This window comes from Microcaecilia unicolor, chromosome 3 (assembly GCF_901765095.1).
Source record: "Microcaecilia unicolor chromosome 3, aMicUni1.1, whole genome shotgun sequence".
NCBI classification, from domain to species: domain Eukaryota; kingdom Metazoa; phylum Chordata; class Amphibia; order Gymnophiona; family Siphonopidae; genus Microcaecilia; species Microcaecilia unicolor.
The window spans coordinates 409130503-409154039 of NC_044033.1; the positions used below are offsets into that span (position 1 = coordinate 409130503).

Genomic DNA, 23537 nt, shown 5'->3' on the forward strand with positions numbered 1-23537 from the left:
CAAATCTTTCTCTGAAGCTCGCCGTAGCGGCTCAAAAGGAGAACCCTGCAGAGCCTTCAAAACTAGCCCCAGGTTCCAAGCTGGACAAGGTGCCCGCACGGGAGGACGGAGCCAAAGCACCCCTCTAAGAAACCGTGCCACATCTGGATGAGCAGCCAAAGACACGCCTGCAACCTTACCATAAAGGGAGGCCAATGCTGCCACTTGCACCCGCAGGGAATTATAGGCCAAGCCTTTTTGTACACCATCCTGAAAAAAGTCCAGAATCAGCGAGACAGGAGCCCGCATGGGTGTGATCGCTTTTGAAACACACCAAGCCTCAAACTGGCGCCAGATCCTGGCATAAGCCATGGAAGTGGACCGCTTGCGGGCCTGCAGGAGAGTGGAAATAACATTATTGGAATAGCCTTTGCCTCTCAATTGCGCCCTCTCAATAGCCATGCCGTAAGACCAAAACGGTAGGCGTCCTCCATGGCCACCGGTCCCTGCGACAACAGGTTTGGTACCAGAGGTAAAGGAAGGGGAGCCTCCACTAGCATCTGTCGGAGGTCCGCATGCCAAGGCCCCCTGGGCCAATCCAGGGCGATGAGAACCACTTCTCCTGGGTGAAGCTGAATCCGCAGGAGTACAAGCCCTATCAAGGGCCACGGAAGGAACACATACCAGAGGCCAGGGTTGAGCCAAGGCATCCAACCCGGCTGAGCGAGGATCTCTCCGTCTGCTGAAAAGCACGGGACTTTGGCAGTTGAGCTTGTCGCCATAAGATCCATTACGGGCTTGCCCCATTTGGCACATATCTGCAGGAATACTTCGTCTGCCAGTTCCCATTCCGCTGGATCGATTTGATGCCTGCTTAGATAATCGGCTTGCACGTTGCTCTGACCTGCAATGTGAGCTGCCGACAGAAACTGTAGATGCAGCTCGGCCCAGTGGCAAATCTGTTCGGTCTGCGTGACCAGCACTCAGCACTGAGTGCCGCCTTGTCGGTTTATGTAGGCCACTGTTGTCGTGTTGACCAACATCACTCTGACAGCCAATCCTTCCAGGGTCACTTGAAAGGCCAGAAGCGCCTGAAACACCGCTTTCAACTCTAGGTGATTGATGGACCACTCCGACTCGTCGGGTGTTCAAAGACCCTGGGCATGCTTCCCCTTGCAATGTGCGCCCCAGCCCTTCAGGCTGGCTTCTGTCACCACTAGGCACCAATCAGGGAGTGCCAGCGGCATTCCTCGCCGCAGCATGCTGTCTGAGAGCCACCACTCCATGCTGAGTCGGGCCGCAGGGAGCCAAGAGAGTCTGCATTGATAATCCTGAGATACTGGAGACCATCGCTGAAGCAGGGAATGCTGCAGAGGTCTCAGGTGCGCTCTCGCCCAGGGCACCAAATCCAAGGTGGCCGTCATCGATCCCAACAGCTGGACAATGTCCCAAGCTCGCGGGCGGGGCATCCTCAGGAGCAGACGGACCTGATTCTGAAGCTTGCACCGCCTTTGCTCGGGTAGGAATACATATCCCGAGTCTGTGTCGAACCGTGCCCCCAAATATTCTAGAGATTGCGAGGGGGTCAGGTGACTTTTGGCTACATTGACGACCCAGCCCAGAGATTGAAGTACTGAGACCACTCTGGCTGTAGCTTGATGGCTCTCTGTTGAGGAGTCCGCTCTGATGAGCCAGTCGTCTAGGTACGGGTGAACCCGGATACCTTCTCGCCTGAGAAAAGCAGCTACTACCACCATTACCTTGGAAAAGGTTCAGGGAGCTGTGGCGAGGCCAAAAGGCAAGGCCCGAAACTGGAAATGTTTTCCTATCACCGCAAACCGCAGTAACTTCTGGTGCGGGGGCCAAATTGGAATGTGCAAGTAAGCTTCTTTCAGGTCCAGAGACGTGAGAAACTCTCCTGGCTGTACCGCCGCACTGACAGAGCGCAGGGTTTCCATGTGAAAATGCCGCACTCTTAGGGACTTGTTTATTTCTTTTAAGTCCAGAATAGGGCGAAAAGACCCACCTTTTCGCGGCAGCACAAAGTAAATGGAGTAGCGGCTGCAGCCAAAATCGGCGGGAGGCACCGGGGAAAACCGCCCCAATGTGAATCAAACCTTGTAAGGTCTCCTCTACCGCTGCCCGTTTGGTGGCAGAACCGCACCAGGACTCCACAAACACGTCTCTTATCGGGGCATCGAATTTTATTCGGTATCCTTCTCTGATCAGGTCCAAGACCCACTGATCTGAGGTAATCTTGGCCCACTCCTCGAGAAAGAGGGAAAGACGTCCTCCTATAACAGGAATCGAGGAGGGGGCCGGCGCACCCTCATTGAGAGGGTTGCCCTTGAACTCCAGGTCTTGAGCCTGCTGCTGCGGAACGTTTGTCCGAGTGAAAGAAGTTCCTCTGCTGAAAACCGGCCACGAGAAGTGGACCCAGCAGAATGCCCCAGGTGGTACCTTCTAGCTTCAAGGAAGAGAGGTCCATAAGAGGAGTGAACCGCCTGACCCTTGGAGAGAGGCCGCGGCCTATCCTCGGGTAAGCGCTGGGGTTTAGCATCTCCCAGGCCTTTCACAATTTTCTCCAACTCCTCACCCAACAGGAGAAGGCCTTGAAAGGGCAACTTCACCAACCTTTGCTTAGAGGCCATGTCCACCGCCCAATGCCGTAGCCACAGAAGACGGCGAGCCGCCACTGCTACAGCCATCTGTTTAGCCGAAGCTCTGACAATATCATAAAGGGCGTCAGCCAAAAAGGACAAGCCGACTCCATTCGCGGAGCCACTTCAGACAAGGGCTCCGCTCCATCACCGGTCTGTTCCACTGCCTGTTGCAACCATGCCAGGAAGGCTCCAGCAGCATAACAACTGCATGCAGACACCCGAATAGTAAGACCAGCAATTTCAAAGGACCGTTTAAGTGCTGATTCCAGTCTACGGTCTTGCATGTCCTTCAGCTGTGACTAGGGCATCCACCTTAGGCATTGCAAAGCGAGCCAAATGCTCCTCACTCAGAGGGAATAATTGCCCCATAGCCCTGGAAACTTTCAAAGGTCCTTCGGGGTTCAGCCCATTGAGCTGAAATAAGCTCTTGGATGGAGTCATGCAAAGGAAAGGCTCGAGCAGGCTTTTTGGTACTTGCCATCCTCTGATTTCCAGAGGAGGCCACGCCACTCCCTGGATCTTCAATAGACAGGACCTGTAAGACAATCTGAAATAAGCGCTGGCAGCTCCTCACGGTGGAAAATCCTCACTGCGGATGGATCATCTGGATCCAGTGGCCCTTCTGCACCTTCCTCTGTTTCCTCTGGCCACGAGGGCCTGCCAGACCCCTCAGAGTCACCACATCCCGACCACGGGGGGGGGAAAAGGGGGGTGCGCCACTCTCTGAAGGGGAATTTACCCTTCTGCGCTTCTCTTGCGGCCAGCTATCAGGGAAAAACGCCTCAGAGGGCAATCCCAGGCCTGCATCCACCAGAGGAGAAGTAAGGGGGGCCGCAGAAAACCCCTGTGGCTGAGCTATTTTAAGCATATATGCATTATGAAGCAATAATACAAAGTCAGGGGAGAAAAACTCGCCCTGGGCACCCGGTTCCAGTCTGGGGCTAGTAGCTCTTTGGCCAGCCTCAATTTGAGGGCCCCCTCCGGTCTCCAGACCCTCTGCCTCAGCGGGGGTCACGCCATGTGGTGCTTTGAAAATGGCGCCCGCTGCCAGCTCCACCGAGCGGGAAGAATCATCGCTCGCCATGCTCGGGCTGGCTCTTACGCCTGAACAGCACGTTTTACAGAGCCCTGCTGCTGATCTGCGCTTGCCACACTTGGAACAGTGCTTAACACTCTCTGCAGCCATCGCCGAAAAACGGCGGAAAATTCAAAATGGCAGCTTCGCGCCAAAAACATCTCGATCGCGGGCCCTCCCCGGAGGAGTCAGAAAACACTCTTACCTCAGTGGACCGAGTATACAAGCTCCGGTCACGCTGTAGAAACTGAAGAAAACCTGTTTTGTTTTGTTTTTTTAAACACTGTGAGGAAAGTAGAGAAAACAGCAAAAGAGGCAATCAAATCAACTCCGGAGGTACAGAACAGTGGGAAAGGCAGGGAAAGGCGAACCAATGTGCCTGCATCCACCAAGTATAGAGTGGGAAAGAGCAGGGAAAAGTGAAACTAATGTGCTCACATCCACTGGGGGGATGGGTAAGGCAGGAAAAGGGCAAACCTATGTGCCTTTAAAGTGAAGCTGCTATAGCCTCTAACACCCCGGCTAACAACTGGCAAGCCAGGAGCCACCCCCAGGCAGATATTTTAAGGAGCTTGATCAAGCTGCAACCACCCTGCTTGGGGAGATAGAGACTACTGAAGAGGCAGTGGAGCTAGCTGACCATGTGGCACTGTGAAATTTGAGTGCTCTCTAGCTCCCCCTGCTGGTTGATGGACACAACCCATATGCAATGGCTTCATCTGCTTGATGACAAGGAAATGTTATTTTAATGTTAACACCAGTTAATACTAATTAGGTAGGACTCACTGCTTTAAATGGGACCTGTTGTAAAACATCTCTTAACAGAAGGCCACATTGATAACTATGCCCCTAAATGACACAGTCTCTGGTCACTGCATCATGATTTATTTCACCTCGTATTAAATTACTTAATTATACCACCACCTTTTTTTCAATTTCTTTTTTTTTTATTTAAATCTACAAGCTCTTTTATTGATAAAAGCAGAGAGATACATACAGTTACAGCAGCACTTTAACTGGCTTGGCTAAAAAGAAGGGTGCAAAGGGCCTATGAAGTGTATAGCACATACAACCCAAGAATGAGAAAGTTCCAGCACATGAAGTCCTCTAGATAAACTGGACAGCTCGATTTAAGGTTTTCACCATGCTGTTCTATAACCTTCTCCCACCACTGTCTGAAATACACAGCCAGGACATGGAACACAATGTTCCCATTGTCTGCCAAGCCCTGAAATTCAGGAAACTATATAGCTTTTTATTTATAAAGTTTTTCTCCTTAGGGTTTATGATAACCTGCCAAAGCACTTACACAAAGAGCATTTCAACTTAATCTAAACCTTGATGCTCTCAAGGCTTAATTTCTGGTGCCGGTCAGGCGTTTCCTGGATAATTATGTCCACATATGAAAGGTGTATTGACAAAAACAATACCCAGGAAACAAATATGCTCATTTAATTGTAATTCACCATATTAAAACCACATCAAGTCCATAACCACTTTACAGGCCCACCCACAGCCTTGGTATTTAACAGGGGTAACAAATGGAACATTTGTATATTAAAATGATTGGTAAGATAAATTGTTTATGAAACATGCTTCTAGCTGGTTCTGTGCATTAAAAGAAATGCAATTGATATGTTTAATCACACAATTGATATGTTTAATCACACAATTGATATGTTTAATCACACTTGTTAAAATAGCACAATATAATTAACACTTGTATTACCTCATGCATTTTCTACTCTGATCCACTAGAAAAAGACTATCAAACATTCATCATACATTTTTGGTTGTTTAAAACTGCCCCTTCACATCAAAAAGCAGAGGAAAAATTAAAAACATATGACAAAGGAAGCAATGTTCTTGAGATCTGGAAATCTCATACAAAAGAAAAGTCCTTAAAATGTGTCCACAATCTTTTAACTTTATAGTAATGTAAAATTGGGTAATATACATTCAGGTATGTGAGTAGATTAAAAAATAAAAATAAATTAAAGGGTTTTAGCCATGGATTGTGCCATATTTCATTTTAACATTTAATTGTTATTACCCCGATTTCAAAGGATCTGTTATCATAGCAACATAACGGTATCCTGAACACTCTTCCAATATGGGGTATTAGAAATAGTAGTTTTCCACATTTTATGGTTACCAGATCAATGGGAGGATGTTTCTGGAAGCAGCTAGTATTATCTTGCTTATAATTCATCTCTTGTTGCAGGTATATCATAACATAATGTTGTATTCATTTTGGTTTTAACTCATGCCTTTTCAGTATGGTCGATTTAACATTTGTTTACTGTAGCTCAATGAATGTACGCAAGTACATCTAAATTGTGTATATTATACATATATTAAACATACAAATCAATTACTGAATAAAAATTATTAGGGGACCAGCACATGTAAAATGCTCAGAGAGAAACCACAGACTAAATAAGCCACATTTACATACTATAAAAATAATCCATTATCCCTGCTCAGCTGCTAGCTCTTCAAAATGCGCATGTGCTAGTCAGCATGCCCTGCTACTCAGCAGAAGCACGAAGACTTGCCCGACTGCCTTGGCCTCTGGCCACTCCACCTTCTCTGGCTCTCTTTGGCGCACCTAGAGAGAAATTCCTTACTTAGTTCTTTGCAAAAGCATTAGTCCCTGACAAAGGGCATAAAGCAAGTCAAGCCAATTCAATTTTGGGAACTGCAGGGGGAGCCGCACCCCTCTGGGCAAGGCCCCACAGGACCAAGCTAAAGCCTCACACTCGGTGGCACTAAGAAGTGTGACGGGGGGCTGTGGAGCCAAACTCCAAGCTCAACCAGGTACAGTCCCGAGACTGACCTGGAAGCAGCCATGGGCTCGGCTATGCTGTGTAGGGAGTTAGGCCAGGGACAGGAGCCCCGTCAGCACAACCTACCACCTGCTGAGAGTAGAGAAAAAATACTAGATTTCTGCCAGTGACAACACCAGCACCAGAGGTGCTTCCTGGAACATTCAGTTCTCTACCTCCAACTGCTGGTAGGAAGGGATGACACCCATTTGTGCAGAATGGTGGAGCCAACACTAAGAAAAAAAAAAAAAAAAAAAGATTAGGTATTTCTAATCCCATTTGTTCATTCAGAATCCATAGACTACCAGAGGTCATAATTCACATAAAAAAAATTGTAAGAAAACATCCTGGTTTAAGCTCCTCCCCCCCTCCCCTCAAGTGTAAATTAAAGTTTTCCCACAATTCCAGTGGAATTAAATTCTAGTCTTATTGTACATACTTACACACGTCTATACTGCCATGCAATCTTATAAAAGGCTTTTTCCACATGTAAAACAGAGGTTACACTGAAAACCTTTTATAAAAATACCTTCAACAATGGACAGTTTCTGCTCATTGAAGCCTACAATATGATCAAGCAGATATGATACAAAGCAGAAACAAATGAAAGGCTCAGAGCTAAAAATGTATCTTCACAAATTGCCAAAGAACAGTTACATATCAAGTTCAGCTTGTTCTTGAAAGCCATGTACACAAAGTAAATAGTGAAATGCATAAACTATGGATTAGACTTGAGAATCCATGGTCAATTCTTAGGGTAAGAAGAGAATAGGACCATTTTTCATAAATGTATAACTCTCCAAATTCACATAGAGGACACCATTACTTAGTCCACAGGTACATTTACCTGAAGGCTTTGTACCAATTTTCAGAGGTAAGAGCATACATTTGCCTTTGAAAATTACCCTGGGGAAATGCCACACACAGATGTTTGCAAGAAAATAAGCCACGTAGATCTGAAGAACCTAAAATGTACATGTTATTTCCTCCCCTACCTACCCATGACCCTGGGGAAATGCCACACACAGATATTTGCAAGAATATAAACCATGTAGATCTGAAGAACATAACATGTACATGTTATTTCCTCCCCAACCTAACTATGGCCCTGGGAAAGGCTGTCTTTCTAACCTGCCAGAAGAGCAAGTGTTAATCCTCACCCCTATTTTCAGGCAGATATGGGATGAACAATTTTCAGACAGCAAATTGCTTCTGAAAATTGCCTATCCATGTAAAAATCCAAAGCAGCAAGGCCAATGAAAATCAAAGAATTCACAAAAGAAGTTACTATAGGCCAATGTTTAACAACCCAGTCAGGTTTCAGTATATCCACAATGAATATGCATGAGATGGTATACAGATTTCATGTATACCATCGTAGATATCCTGAAACCCAACTGTCTGGGTGTACCCCAAGGACTGGGTTGAGAAGCACTGCTGTAGGCACAAAGGTTTCCAAGAACAAATGAACCTAATCCAAGCCCACAAGCATTGAGTGCCTGTAGCTTCCACAGCAATGAATAGCTGGATTAGCCAACACCAAGGAGGTTTCATTGATAGGAGATGGCATCACATAACAAAGCTGAAGCCATAGCCATTATCTTGATACACTCAAAACAAAGCAAACTATTGGTCCATGACAAGCAACATAGGCAGCCCTTATTTATAATAAATATTTGCTATTGTTCAGGACAACTCAATATGGTGGCAAGTTCTACGTACTGGCTTCAGACCAGATAATGGGCCAAGCACTCTCCCTCTGTGTCAATTAAACCTCCTTGGTCAACACTTTGTAAGCCATGCAGACTCCTGGAGAATGCTATGTATTACCTTTGGGAGAAGTGGTTAAAGCAGCACTGGCGCCAAGTGCTTCAGATGGTTCTGTTGAAACCGTGTCCGTACCAGAAAAAGATTGTGTGGCACCACATACATTGTCACTCTTTTTTGTTCCCGGCTTGATGATTACCAGGCCTTGTCCCAAGCAGTCCGTGTGACTCTTGCACCTCATCACACTAGAAGGCACATCAGAGAAAGTACCACGTGAGCATGGTTTACACCTGGTGTCCTCAGTCTCATTGCCTTTTTTCTTCACCCCCCATCCAGCTTGGCAGACAGAATGAGGGGTGCAGGTGTCATTGGATAGGAAAGTACCAGGCGGACAGATACACTCACGATCAGACAAGGTAGTACAAGGTGTTCTTTCAATCATCAGCTCTTGGCAGGGCTCCCTGCAGGCATGACAACTTTCTATCCCATTCTCATGTTTTGTGAAGGTCCCAGATGGACAAGGGCTGCATTCCCGTAGGGCACTCTCCATACAGTGCTTGGACACATGGGTTCCTGCTGGGTACGAAGAGAATAGGACCATTTTTCATACATTTATAACTCTCCAAATTCACAAAGAGGACACCATTACTTAGTCCACAGGTACACTTACCTGAAGGCTTTGCACCAATTTTCAGAGGTAAGAGCATGCGTTTGCCTTTGAAAATTACCCTGGGGAAATGCCACACACAGATGCTTGCAAGAAAATAAGCCACGTAGATCTGAAGAACCCAAAACGTACATGTTATTTCCTCCCCTACCTACCCATGACTCTGGGGAAATGCCACACACAGATATTTGCAAGAATATAAACCATGTAGATCTGAAGAACATAACATGTACATGTTATTTCCTCCCCTACCTAACTATGGCCCTGGGAAAGGCTGTCTTTCTAACCTGCCAGAAGAGCAAGTGTTAATCCTCAGCCCTATTTTCAGGCAGATATGGGATGAACAATTTTCAGACAGCAAATTGTATTTTTACATGGTTAGGCAATTTTTTTTTTTTTGTTACATTTGTACCCCGCACTTTCCCACTCATGGCAGGCTCAATGCGGCTTACATGGGGCAATGGAGGGTTAAGTGACTTGCCCAGAGTCACAAGGAGCTGCCTGTGCCGGGAATCGAACTCAGTTCCTCAGGACCAAAGTCCACCACCCTAACCACTAGGCCACTCCTCCAATTTTCAGAAGCAAAGCAAGGCCAATGAAATCAAAGAATCGGAGGAAGTGACGTCTCAGGCTCGAATGGCAGCGTGAAAACGGAGCTCCTGAGCCATTGCCAAAAAATAGCCTAAAAACTAGCAATTCCCCACGAAAAATTAAGTGAGATATGTTCTCAACTGGAGGGCAGGTGCGCTGCATTGACTATGCCTGCATCGGGGGCAAAAACGGTTAAATTATGTATCATACCTGATAATTTTCTTTCCCTTAATCATAGCCGATCAATCCATAGACTGGTGGGTTGTGTCCATCTACCAGCAGGTGGAGATAGAGAGCAATCTTTTGCCTCCCTATATGTGGTCATGTGCTGCCGGAAATTCCCCAGTATGTCGATATCAAAGCTCCATCCGCAGGACTCAGCACTTAGAAAATTACACCCACAAAGGAACACTCTGCCCAGCTCACCACCACCGAAGCGGGGGAGAGAAAATATTCCAGCGCACCACCGCCGGGGCGGTGGACGGGAAACCACACCCGCCAATGCAGGGGGAACTGGCTTATCCTGATACCGCAACCACGGGAGGAGCTGGCTTACCCTAATACCGCCGAAGCGGGAGGGATACAAAGCTACCCTACAGCCGCCCAAAGCGGGAGGGAGCGCAGGCATAATTTAGTTATCAATCCAGCCACCGCCGAAACGGAGGGGAGAGGAAGCAGCAGCTCACTGTAACACAAAATCGTCTCAACTCGAAGAGACTTCAATTGGAAGAACTTGAACACGAAGTCCTCATGAACAGGAAATGAAGACTGAACTTGAACCTGAAATATAACCAGAACACAAACAATACAGATATCTGGGAGGGGCTATGGATTGATCGGCTATGATTAAGGGAAAGAAAATTATCAGGTATGATACATAATTTTACCTTCCCTATCATCAAGCCGATCAATCCATAGACTGGTGGGATGTACCGAAGCAGTACTCACCCAGGGCGGGACATGGAAATCCCTGAACGTAACACTGAAGCCCCAAACTGAGCCTCGGCCTGAGCAGCCACATCCAAGCGGTAATGTCGTGAGAAGGTATGAACCGACGACCAAGTAGCCGCTCTGCAAATCTCTTCCAAGGAGACAGATCTGGACTCCGTCATCGAGGCTGCTTGTGCTCTAGTAGAGTGTGCCTTCAGCTGAATAGGTGGAATCTTCCCTGCCGCCACATAAGCTGCCGCGATCATCTCCTTGACCCAATGTGCCCCCGTAGGCTTAGATGCCTGCAGACCCTTACAAGGGCCTGCGAACAGCAAGAACAGGTGATCCGACTTCCGGAAATCATTGGTCACTTCCAAGTATCTGATGATGACTCGTCTAACATCCAGGTATTTGAGCGCAGGGTACTCCTCTGGGTAATCCTCCCTACGAAAGGAGGGTAGGTAAAGCTGCTGATTCACATGGAATCGAGAAACAATCTTGGGCAGGAAGGAAGGCACTGGGTGAATCGATACTCCTGCTTCAGTGAATCGCAGGAACGGCTCTCTACACGAGAGCGCCTGGAGCTCGGAAACTCTTCTGGCTGATGTGATAGCCACCAGGAAGACCACTTTCAATGTCAGATCCTTCAGCGATGCCCTTGGCAAGGGCTCGAAGGGCGGCTTCAGCAAGGTCCGTAGCACCAGATTGAGATTCCACGTAGGCACTATCGAGTGCAGAGGGGGGCGGTGAAGCAAGGGAAGCCCCCTTCAGGCGACTCCTGAAGCAAGCTAGAGCCGCCACCTGGACTTTCAGCGAACTGAGCAACAGGCCTTTCTCCAGCCCCTCTTGCAGGAACGCCAACACTGAAGATATTGGAGCAGTGAAGGGCGATACAGAGCCCGCCTCGTACCACGACGCAAAGGTATGCCAAACCCTGGTGTAAGTGGTAGAAGTAGAGCGCTTCCTCGCTCTCAGCATAGTGGCGATGACCTTGTCTGAGAAGCCCTTCTTCCTCAGCCGCTTCCGCTCAAGAGCCAGACCGTACGACCAAAGGGGGAATGGATCCTCCATCACCACAGGACCCTGATGTAAGAGGCCCTGCTCCGCTGGCAGCCGCAGAGGTCCATCCACTGAGAGCCTGATCAAGTCCGCATACCAGGGACGTCTGGGCCAATCCGGACCCACCAGGATCACCCGGCCCGGATGCTTTGCCACCCGGCCTAGCACCCTGCCCATCATGGGCCAGGGCGGGAACACGTAGAGAAGCTCCTGTGCCAGCAACTGCTGGAGAAGAGCATCGACTCCCAGAGATCGAGGGTCCCGTCCTCTGCTGAAAAAACGCAGCACTTGGCAATTGGCCGAGGACGCCATCAGATCCAGGCTCGGCCGGCCCCAGCGTTTCGGGATGTCCAAGAACGCCTGAGCAGACAGTTGCCACTCTCCAGGATCCAAGATATGGCGACTGAGAGTCTGCCTTGACGTTCATGACTCCCGCAATGTGGGCCGCCGACAGCTGTTCCAGATTCGCTTCCGCCCACAGGCATAGCTTCATGGCCTCCTTGGCTAGAAGGGCGCTCTTGGTACCTCCCTGGCGATTGACATAGGCCACAGCCGTGGCATTGTCCGACAGGACCCGTACAGGCCTCAGCACCAGTGCCGGGAGAAACTCTAGAAGCGCCAACCGAATGGCTCGGAGTTCCAGGAGGTTGATGGACCATTTTGTCTCTGCAGGGGACCAGAGCCCCTGCGCTGCCCGTCCCAGCCCATCAAGCAGGCGTCCGTCGTGACGACAACCCACTCCGGGGTCGTAAGAGGCATTCCTGCGGACAGCTTGCCTGGCCTCAGCCACCAGCTCAGCGCCTTTCGCACCGCTGGATGCAAAGGAAGGCGTACTGCGTAGTCCTCCGAGACTGGAGTCCACCGCCGCAGAACAGAGTGCTGTAGTGGTCTCATATGAGCCCTGGCCCAGGGCACTACCTCCATCGTGGCCGACATGGAGCCCAACAGCTGCACATAGTCCCAAGCCCGAAGAGTAGAGGAGGCTAGGAACTGGTCCACCTGGGCCCGAAGCTTGACGCTCCGGTTGTCCGGCAGGAACACTCTGCCTACTTGGGTGTCAAATCGAACTCCCAGATACTCCAGGGACTGAGTCAGGCGCAGCTGGCTTTTCTCCCAGTTGATGACCCATCCCAGGGAGCTCAGAAGAGCAATGACCCTGTCTGTAGCTCTCCCGCACTCCGCATAGGAAGGGGCTCGAATCAGCCAGTCGTCCAGATAGGGATGGACTTGCACTCCCTCCTTGCGGAGGTAGGCCGCGATGACCACCATTACTTTGGAGAAGGTCCGCGGAGCCATAGCCAACCCGAACAGGAGGACTCTGAACTGGAAGTGTCGGCCCAGCACTGCAAAGCGCAGAAAGCGATGATGAGGCGGCCAGATGGGAATATGTAGGTAAGCTTCCTTGATGTCCAGGGAGGCCAGGAAGTCTCCCTTTTTCACCGCAGCTATTACGGAGTGGAGGGTCTCCATCCGGAAGTGCCGAACTTTCAAGGCCCGATTGACTTCTTCTCCTGCTTCTCTCAATCTGTCTGTTCCGGCTTGCTCTGGTCCTGCTGCTCCGCTGTCTTCTGCTCCAACTCGTCCAGCTTATCTGTTCCAGCTTGTTCCAGTCCATCTGTCCAGCCAGTCCCAGTCTGTTCCAGCTCGTTTCGGCTTGTCCCAGCTTGTTCCAGTCCATCTGTTCCAGCTTGTTCCAGTCCATCTGTTCCAGCATGTCCCAACCCTACTGCTCCGCTGTCTTCTGCTTGTTCCAGCTTGTTCCAGTCCGCCCGCTCCAGCCTCCTTGCTTTCTGATCCAGCCTGATCCAGCTTCTCCCTGCTCGTTCCAGCTTCTCCAGCTGTTCCAGCCCGCCTAATCCAGCTTACTCCAGCCCACCTGTTCCAGCTCCCCCTGCTCGTCCCAGTCCATCTGCTCCAGCCTCCGTCAGATCCAGCTCTTCCTGCTCATCCCAGTTCATCTCCTCCAGCCTCCGTCGGATCCAGCTCTTCCTGCTCCTGCCGTTCCAGCTCACCTAATCCAGCTTCCTCCAGTCATCTGCTCCTGCTGTTCCAGCCATCTGCTCCTGCTGTTCCAGCCCGCCTAATCCTGCTCGCTCCAGTCAGCCTGATCCAGCTTCTCCAGCTTCCCCTTGCTCGTTCCAGTCCATCGGCACCAGCTTGCTCCAGCCCGCCTGATCCAGCTTCCAGTCCATCTGCACCAGCTTGCTCCACCCCACCTGATCCAGCTTATCTTGCTCGTTCCAGTCCATCTACAACCAGCTTGTTCCAGCCCACCTGATCAGCTTCTCCCTGCCTGCTGCCTGCCCCAGCTGTTCCTGCCCGTTTGATCGAACTTATCCCAGCCCACTTGATCCAGCTTGTCCAACTTGCCTGCTCACTCACTCCCTACCTCTCTCACTACCTATGGCCCCCATTCACATTCTATTCCTCGCCCTATCCCTCCCTAATCTCTTCCCCCTTCCTCCGCTGTATTACACACAAACCCACTACCCATCCCCCCCGTCCTGCTCACTACTTCAATACCCTACCTACCCCCATCTCCCACCACCTCACCATCCCTTCTGTCCTCCTCCTCCTTCTTAGCTCTCAACCTCCAACACCTCCTTCCTGCCATGAACCCTTCCCCATTCCTCCTCAGCGCATCCCGCCTTCGGCGCCCTACCTCCCCTACACCCTTCTCCGCTCACTCTTGCTCCTTCTCCTGCTTTCTGCGGGAGACATCAATCCCAACCCAGGTCCACCACACATGTCCTCGTCCTCGTCTCATCTATGCAAACGTTCCCGCGATATCTCCAATCTCATCTCCATTCCCCTCCTCCCTCCCCTTCTCGTGTGCCCTGTGGAATGCCCACTCAATCTGCAACAAACTTACCTTCACCCATGATCTCTTCATCTCCCATTCCCTCCATCTGCTCGCCCTAACCAAAACCTGGCTCACCCCCAACGACTCTGCCTCAGTCGCAGCCCTCTGCCACGGAGGCTACCTTTTCTCCCATTCGCCCCGCACAGCCAGCCGCGGTGGCGGCGTTGGCCTACTACTTTCGCCCTCCTGTAGTTTTCAACCCCTCATCTTACCACAGTCTCACTGCTTCTCATCCTTTGACGTCCATTCCATCCGTCTATTCTACCCGCTGCCACTCCGAGTTGCAGTCATCTACCGCCCCCCTGATAAGTCCCTCCCTTCCTTCTGACTGACTTCGATGCCTGGCTCTCCATTTTTCTTGAGCCCTCTTCCCCATCCCTCATTCTTGGTGACTTCAACATACACACTGATAACCCATCCGACTCATACACTTCTCAATTCCTCACCCTAACCTCCTCCTTCAACCTCCAACTGAGCTCCACCACCCCTACTCACAAATCTGGTCACTGTCTTGATCTCGTCCTCTCTTCTACCTGCTCGCCCTCTAATCACTGCGTCTCTGCTCTTCCCATCTCTGACCATCACCTGATCACATTCACACTTCATCACCCTCCTCCTAAGTCCCACCCATCACTAACTACTACCTCCAGGAATCTCCAGGCTGTTAACCGCCCCCCCCCACCTTATCCGCTACTATCTCTGCTCTCCTCCCATCCATCACGTCTTCTGAGTCTGTTGACAAGGCTGTTTCCAATTACAATGCCACTCTCTCCTCCGCCCTAGACACCCTTGCACCATCTGTTTCCCGTCCCACAAGGCGCACTAATCCCCAGCCCTGGCTTAACCCCTGCACCCGTTACCTTCGCTCCTGCTCCCGATCAGCTGAACGCCTATGGAGGAAGTCTCGCACCCATACTGACTTCATTCACTACAAATTCATGCTATCCTCCTTCCAGTCCTCCCTATTCCTCGCCAAACAGGATTACTACACTCATTTGACTAATTCCCTCAGCTCTAACCCTCGTCGTCTCTTCGCCACCCTCAACTCCCTCCTCAAAGTGCCCTCCGCTCCCACCCCCCCCCCCACTCTCTCCTCAATCACTGGCTGACTACTTCCACGACAAGGTCCAGAAGATCAACCTCTAATTCACCACTAAACCTTCTCCTCCTCCTATCACCCACTCCCTCAACCAATCAACCCAGGCCTCCTTCTCCTCTTTTCCTGATATCACCGAAGAGGAAACCGCCCATCTTCTCTCGTCCTCGAAATCTACCACCTGTTCCTCAGACCCCATCCCCACCAACCTACTTATCACCATCTCTCCTACTATCACCCCCCCCCCCCCATCTGTCATATCCTCAACCTCTCTCTCTCCACCGCAACTGTCCCTGACACTTTCAAGCATGCTGTTGTCACACCTCTCCTCAAAAAACCCTCACTTGACCCTACCAGTCCCTCCAACTACCGCCCCATCTCCCTCCTACCCTTCCTCTCCAAAATACTTGAACGCGCCGCACCGTTCACAGCCATTGCATTGATTTTCTCGCCTCTCATACCATCCTCGATCCGCTTCAATCTGGCTTTCACCCACTTCACTCGACAGAAACGGCACTATCCAAAGTCTGTAATGACCTGTTCCTCGCCAAATCCAAAGGTCATTACTTCCATCCTCATTCTCCTTGACCTATCCGCCGCTTTTGACACCGTCAATCACAACTTACTTCTTGACACACTGTCCTCTATTGGGTTCCAGGGCTCTGTCCTCTCCTGGTTCTCCTCTTCTCTCTCCCATCGTACCTTCAGAGTACACTCTCATGGTTCTTCCTCCACCCCTATCCCGCTCTCTGTTGGAGTCCCTCAGGGTTCCGTCCTTGGACCCCTTCTTTTCTCTATTTACACCTCTTCCCTGGGCTCCTTGATCTCGTCTCATGGCTTCCAGTATCATCTTTATGCTGACGACACCCAGCTCTATCTCTCCACACCCGACACCACTGCGGAAACCCAGGCCAAAGTATCGGCCTGCTTATCCGACATTGCTGCCTGGATGTCCAACCGCCACCTGAAACTGAACATGGCCAAGACCGAACTTCTTGTCTTCCCACCCACACCCACTTCTCCTCTATCTCCACTCTCTATTTCGGATGATAACACCCTCATCGTCCCCGTCTCATCTGCCCGCAACCTCGGTGTCATCTTCGACTCCTCCCTCTCCTTCTCTGCGCATATCCAGCAGATAGCCAAGACCTGTCGCTTCCTCCTCTATAACATTAGCAAAATCCGCCCTTTCCTCTCTGAGCACACCACCCATACTCTCATCTGTTGGATTATTTGTAGTAAATAATTAGCAGATTTTAGTACACACAGCTTCAGCTTTAGAAATGTTAATTTCTTTCTTCATCTCTCTCTCATTCACCCCTGAATAATTCTGGCTTAGAAGATAAGAACCATCATTTTGTTTCTCAATTTCTATACCAAGATAGTATGACACATTACCAAGTTCTTTTATCTCAACATTGAGGTTTAAACACTTTACAATGTCCTTGTACTCTTGCTCACTTTTGCTTGCAATGAGCAGATCATCAACAAAAGCTAAAATGTATGCATATTGTCCATTTCTGCACCTAGTGTACAAGCATTTATCTGCTTCACCTTGCTTAAATCCTAAATTTGTCAATATTTCATGCAATTTTCATTCCAACATTTTGCACTTTGCTTTAATCCATAAAGACCTTTGTTTAATCTACACACTAGCTGTCTTTGTTTTGTATTTATGAAACCTGTTGGTTGTTCCATGTACAAGTCTTCAGTTATTTCTCCGTGAAGAAACGCTGTTTTCACATCAATGTGTTTGACTTGCATGCCTTTTGAGACTGCAATGCTCAGAAGTGTTCTTATTGTCGTGTGTTTCACTACAGGTGCAAACACTTCATCAAAATCTTCTCCATATTTTTGAAGATATCCCTTTGCCACTAATCTGGCTTTATACCTTTCCACTTTTCCTTGTGCATTCCTTTTTAACTTGAATACCCATTTGCATCCTATAGCTTTCTTGCCAGGAGGTAATTTTGTAAGAATCCAAGTATTATTTTTATCCAATGCATCAATTTCTTCTTGTGCAGCTTTATGCCATTCAGCAGCTTCTTCTGCTGGCATTTTCTCAATCTCATCCCATGTTAAGGGCTCTTGAGCTTCTGCTGACTTTGTTAGGTAAGACAGTCTTGGGGGTGGAACACCTTTGTTTTCCCTGGATGAGCGTCTGACAACAGGTTGGTCTGACCTTTCCGCATCCTCTAAATCTGAGAGTCCTTCTCCAATTGATTCCCCTTCTCCAACTGTACTGTCTTCTTCAATGATCCTTTCTGTGTCTGCTTCCTCTGCCTGTTCCTCGTTAGATACAGGTGAGTTGCTTTCAGACATCTGCCTTGGTATGGCATTTATATACACTGGCATGTCTATTATGGTTCTAGTTTCATATTCTGGATGATAAGGCTCATCTGGGATAATCCAGCCTTTATCAACCCTTTTGTTTTCATCAAAATATGTAACATGTTTTATGCCAACAATGCCAGTTTTCAGATTCAAAATTCTATATCCTTTGTGTCCTGGAGCATAGCCAACTAAAATGCCCCTTTCTGTTGTGGAATCCAGCTTATGCCTTCTTTGCTTTGGTACATGAGCATATGCTGTACTTCCAAATGTTCTTATGTGTGACAGGTTTGGCTTCCTACCATGCCATGTCTCATGTGGTGTGCGCTCAGCGCCTTTAGTTGGCATTCTGTTTTGTAGGTACACTGCTGTGAGAATGGCTTCCCCCCATAGTCTTTTAGGGAGATTGCTATCTGACAGCATACATCTGGTCATTTCCACAAGTGACCTAAATTTTCTCTCTGCAACAGAATTTTGCTCTGGTGTATAAGCTACTGTTGTGATATGCTGAATGCCTTCTTGTTCTAGAAATGTGCACATGCTTTGTGAAATGAACTCACCACCATTGTCGGTCTGAAGAACCTTTGGTTTTCTTTCAAATTTATTGCTCACCATGGCTACGTATTTCTTCAGCATGTCTGTGACTTGACTTTTTTCTTTCAGCAAATAGGCCACACAATATCTAGAGAAATCATCCAAGAATATTAGCACAAATCTGTTATTTCCCAATGATGGGATATTAAACGGTCCACATAAGTCACTGTGTATTAAGTCCAGCACTTTATTACTCCTATTTCCTGTGTATGCAGGAAATGAGGGTCTCACACCTTTTTGAGTAACACAGTCTATGCATTTCTCCATTTTACCAGCATCTGCACTTATCTGAATGCCGGTGGCCAGTTGCTTACTGTAAAGATCCTGGATCACCTTAGAATCACGATGTCCCAGGCGGCGGTGCCAGATTTCCGGACTACATTTACCATCATTCTTCCTTACTTGCGCCATATGTGAGGCTTCACCTGAAATGTTCAGCTTATAAACATCATTATGCATAAAAGCTTCAGCATACACTTCATCATTTTTAGAGATTGTGCACTTACTGTTTTCAAAATGAATCACAAATCCCTTCTTATCTAATGTAGATACACTAAGCATATTGCAAACTGCTTGGGGAATATACAAGACATCACTTACAGGAATTTCTTTAACTTCATTAGACACTTTGCATTTTAAGAATCCAATACCTTTTGCTTGGATCTTAGCAGTCCCTGCGTTTGCAGTTTTAAGAATACCTTCTTCTGGACACATTTCCTGAAAGAAATCCTTACAATTGGTTAAATGGCATGTGCTCCCTGAATCCAAAATCCAAGTACTTTCATTTGAATTATTATTTACCATAGTCAAAGATTTTTCTGCCATTAGAAAGCCCTTGTGTTTATCTTTGTCCTTCATACATTTCCTGGTTTGAAAATTCTTTAGTTCCATTGGCTTAGGTGAGCTAGAGGGAGTGTTTTGTGTTTCCTTACACCATTTAGATACATGTCCCTCCTTTCCACATGAGTAGCAAATCAGCTTGCCCTTGGGTGGAGTTTTCCCATAGCTCCGCCTTCCTCTGTTCTTTGCCAAGAAATTTGTTTCATTTCTCTCTGACTGACTTTGAGAACACATCTCCTCAGAATCATTTATTATGCATTCCTGCCTTAGTTTTGATGTTGCCTGTTCAAAAGATTGCCCTTCAATGGCCTCATTTACAGACCTAAAAACATCAAACTTCTTTGATAGTGAGGTAAAAAGAAATGCTCTTTTCAATGCATCACACATGGGAATTCCAGAAAGTTCTAACTTTTGAAATGAAGACATAAGATGCATAATGTGATCATTACATTTACTTTTATCCCTTAATTTGGTTTCATTCAACTCTGCTAACCAAATTGGTTGCTGCTTTGCATATGTAGTTGCATACATAGTTCTCAGTTTATATAAAATGTCCTTTGGTGTATCTTTTCCCTCCACTAATATGGCTTGTTTCTCTGAGAGAGCTTCCAAAAGCATGCACTTCACATAATAGTTTGCATTGTCCCATTCAGCCATATTTTCAGCTGTTCTGTCTTGGTCTAAGCATATATTTAATCCTTTTGCTCGAAGGAGACATATAAATCTTAGTTCCCACTGCTGATAATTAAACTCAGTTAATCTAGGCACCTTGAGAGAATAGAACAATGGTGAATTTCCTCCCTCAGCCATTTTCTTAGCCTTCTGTCTGCTGTGTGGGGGGAGAGAGAGACAGACTGAATCTTTCCTTTAAAACTTAAGAGAAAAATGTGGCCTTTTTTTCTGCCTGGTAATATTTCTCTTCTTTTTCAATTCCTGAGCCCTGGGCCCATAACCCTTTTGTTGGATTATTTGTAGTAAATAATTAGCAGATTTTAGTACACACAGCTTCAGCTTTAGAAATGTTAATTTCTTTCTTCATCTCTCTCTCATTCACCCCTGAATAATTCACTGCTGAGTCACTTTAAAGTTGAAGTAACAAAACATCTGTTTACTCACAGTTTGTAGTTAGATTATAATCAGACAGGCTTATATATACATATTACTATACATTTGTATTATCAGCTCCTTCCATGTGCTTAGATGGTAATGGATGCTCACACCACCATAGATCCTCTCAGGTTAGGAGAGATCATGAGCTCCATGTGCTCCATGTGCTGCATGTGCTGCATCTATCCCCCACAGGAAGTTGCATAGCTGTGTGACCTCTCTAAGTAATTCACATCAGAGGTCACAGAGTAATCACAGAGAAATAATAGGTGACAGGCAATGCATGTAAAATACAATTACATTCCAATATCATCCACTCTCTCGTTACCTCTCGCCTTGACTACTGCAACCTACTCCTCACTGGTCTCCCACTTAGCCACCTATCCCCCCTTCAATCCGTTCAGAACTCTGCTGCACGTCTTATCTTCCGCCTGAACCGATACACTCATGTCACCCCTCTCCTCAGGTCGCTTCACTGGCTTCCGATCAGATTCCGCATTCAATTCAAGCTTCTGCTACTCACCTACAAATGTACTCGATCTGCAGCCCCTCCTTACCTCTCAACCCTCATCTCCCCTTACGTTCCTACCCGTAACCTCCGCTCTCAAGACAAATCCCTCCTTTCAGTACCCTTCTTCACCACCGCCAACTCCAGGCTCTGCCCTTTCTGCCTTACCTCACCCCACGCGTGGAACAAACTCCCCGTGCACATACGCCAAGCCCCCTCCCTGCCCATCTTCAAATCTCTGCTTAAAGCCCACCTCTTCAATGTCGCCTTGAACGGCACCTAACCTCTACACCTCTACCCAGGAAATCTAGACTGCCCCAGCTTGACATTTGTTCTTTAGATTGTAAGCTCCTTTGAGCAGGGACCGTTCTTCGTCGTTATTATGTACAGTGCTGCGTAACACTAGTAGCGCTCTATAAATGTCAAGTAGTAGTAGTAGTAGTAGACTCCCTTGAGGTCGAGAATAGGCCGAGTAGAACCTTCTTTCTTTGGCACCACAAAGTAAATGGAGTAGCGCCCCTTGCCAAGCTGATCTACTGGCACCGGGACCACCGCGCCCAGGCGGATCAGGTTGTTCAAGGTCTGCTGCACGGCAGTGCTTTGACCTGAGACTTGCAAGGAGAGTTTACAAACCCGTCTCTTAGGGGTCGGCAGAACTCTAGCTTGTAGCCGTCTCTGATGACTTCCAGAACCCAAGCATCTGAAGTTACCCTGGTCCACTTGCCCAGAAACGAGGACAACCTTCCTCCTATCTGCACTGGGCCATGGACCAGGTCCCCGTCATTGGGTACGCGACCCTGTGGGCGGGCCGGAGGATGAACCTCCTGGACGGCGGTCCCTATGAAAGGAATGCTGCTTGGGGGAGAAGTTCCGTTTGAAGGAAGCGGAGGCAGAGGAGGCCGACTTGCCCAGGTGATACAGACGGGCTTCCTGGAATTGGCCCTTAGAGGAACCAGGACGAGCACTGCCGGCCCGAGTCCTGACCTCCGGCAACCTCTTGCCCTTGGATATGCCCAGCTCCATCACGATCTTGTCCAGCTCGTCCCCAAAGAGCAGCTTGCCTTTAAAAGGCAGCTTGGCTAGGTGAGATTTAGAGGCATGGTCAGCAGACCAATGCTTAAGCCAGAGCCACTGCCGCACAGAGACTGTCTGAGCCATACCCTTGGCCGAGGCTCTCAAAACATCATACAGCAAAGTCTGCCAAGTGGCCAAACCCAACTCCAGGGTGGCCATTCCGCCCTCCAGGAAGGGTCCGAGGGGGAAGCCCGCTTCAAAACAGTCAGACACGCCCTAGCCACGTAGGAGCCGCAAACCGAGGCTTGCAAACTCAGAGCGGCCGCCTCAACGGACGACTTTAAGGCCGCCTCCATTCTCCTGTCCTGAGCGTCCTTCAGGGCAGTGCCACCTTCCACCGGCAGCGCCGTTTCCTTAGTCACGGCAGTGATTAAGGAGTCTACCGTGGGCCAGACAAAGGCTTCCCGTTCCCCCTCAGGTAAGGGGTACAGACGGGACATAGCCCTGGCTACTTTCAGGCTCGCCTCAGGGGCATCCCATTGCACTGAAATTAAAGGTCTGCATGGCTTCATAAACGTGAAAGGTTCTAGGCAGGCGCTTCGTTCCCAGCATAATGGCGGAGCCAGTAGAGGCTGAGAGAGAGAGCCTTCCTCCGGAGAGGCAATCTTCAAAATGCTCATGGCCTTCACAAGCAGGTTGGGCAAATCCTCTGAGCGAAAAAGCCGTGCTGCAGAGGGGTCGTCCGCTCCATCCGAGCGAGGATCAGTCTCCTCCACAGATTCCACTAAGGATCTCTGGGAGAACTCAGACACGCTGCCGTCATCCACATCAGAGGAGACCCCCGAGGGTGGAAGATCCACCCTAGGGCGCTTAAGCATAGAGGCCTCATCACCCCGATCAGAGACGTGAGCAGGGGCAGTGTTCTGCATAAGAAAGGCCTGATGCAGCAGCAAAATGAACTCAGAGGAGAAACCCCCCAGTCTGTGCATTTCTGCAGCCTGTGCCGCGGCCCTAGAGGCGCCCTCCATCTGCGCTCCCAGCAGCGGGGGAGAGGTGTGTTGCGCGTCCAAAATGGCCTCCGGCGCGAAACTCCGAGAAGGAGCCGTGCGGGAAGAAGGGCGTTTTAATTTCGCCGACTTCTTACTGTTGCCCGATTCAAGGGCAACCAAGCTGTTAACGTCTCCCATCTCGAGGACGGCCCAAGAAGAAGCCGACCGAGCCGCGTGGCCGGTCACGACCGGGAGGGCGGCCAGCCGCGCCGGAGGAAAAACCGGTGAACTCTCCCAGCTCCGAAAGGCCGCCCAAAAAGGGCAACTCTAACTTCGAGCCCCCCGCTTCCCCGCTAGGCGCGCGAACGCGTTCCAGGGAGCGTCTTTTCGCGCCCTTGCCATCCAAGGCCATAGCCACGTGGAGACCATTCGGGGAACCCCCTGCCCGCTAGTAAAAGGTAAAAATTACCTGTTTCTTGCTCCGAGCAGCGACGACTTGTTCCAGTGAGCAGCTGCACATGGACGTCCTTTTTGAACGTTTTAAAAACTTTTTTTTTTTTTCAACGGAGCCAGTGGGAGGGGGGAGAAAAGGAGGGACCTGGCACCACCAGGTTTGCACTTGCTCACGAAGAGCCC

The 23537-nt window shown here is 49.0% G+C and overlaps 1 protein-coding gene across 2 annotated transcripts in view; it reads right to left on the bottom strand.

The window, feature by feature from the left end:
* TNFRSF21 (TNF receptor superfamily member 21) overlaps positions 1-23537 on the bottom strand; it is a 199361-nt gene that overhangs the window by 100465 nt on the left and 75359 nt on the right. Inside the window, exon 3 of one of the 2 annotated variants that reach the window (XM_030198788.1) lies at positions 8376-8885. In XM_030198788.1, coding sequence (XP_030054648.1) covers positions 8376-8885 — 510 coding nt within the window. Of the gene's footprint in view, positions 1-8375; positions 8889-23537 lie in introns of both variants that reach the window. The other variant, XM_030198787.1, reaches the window with a different exon arrangement.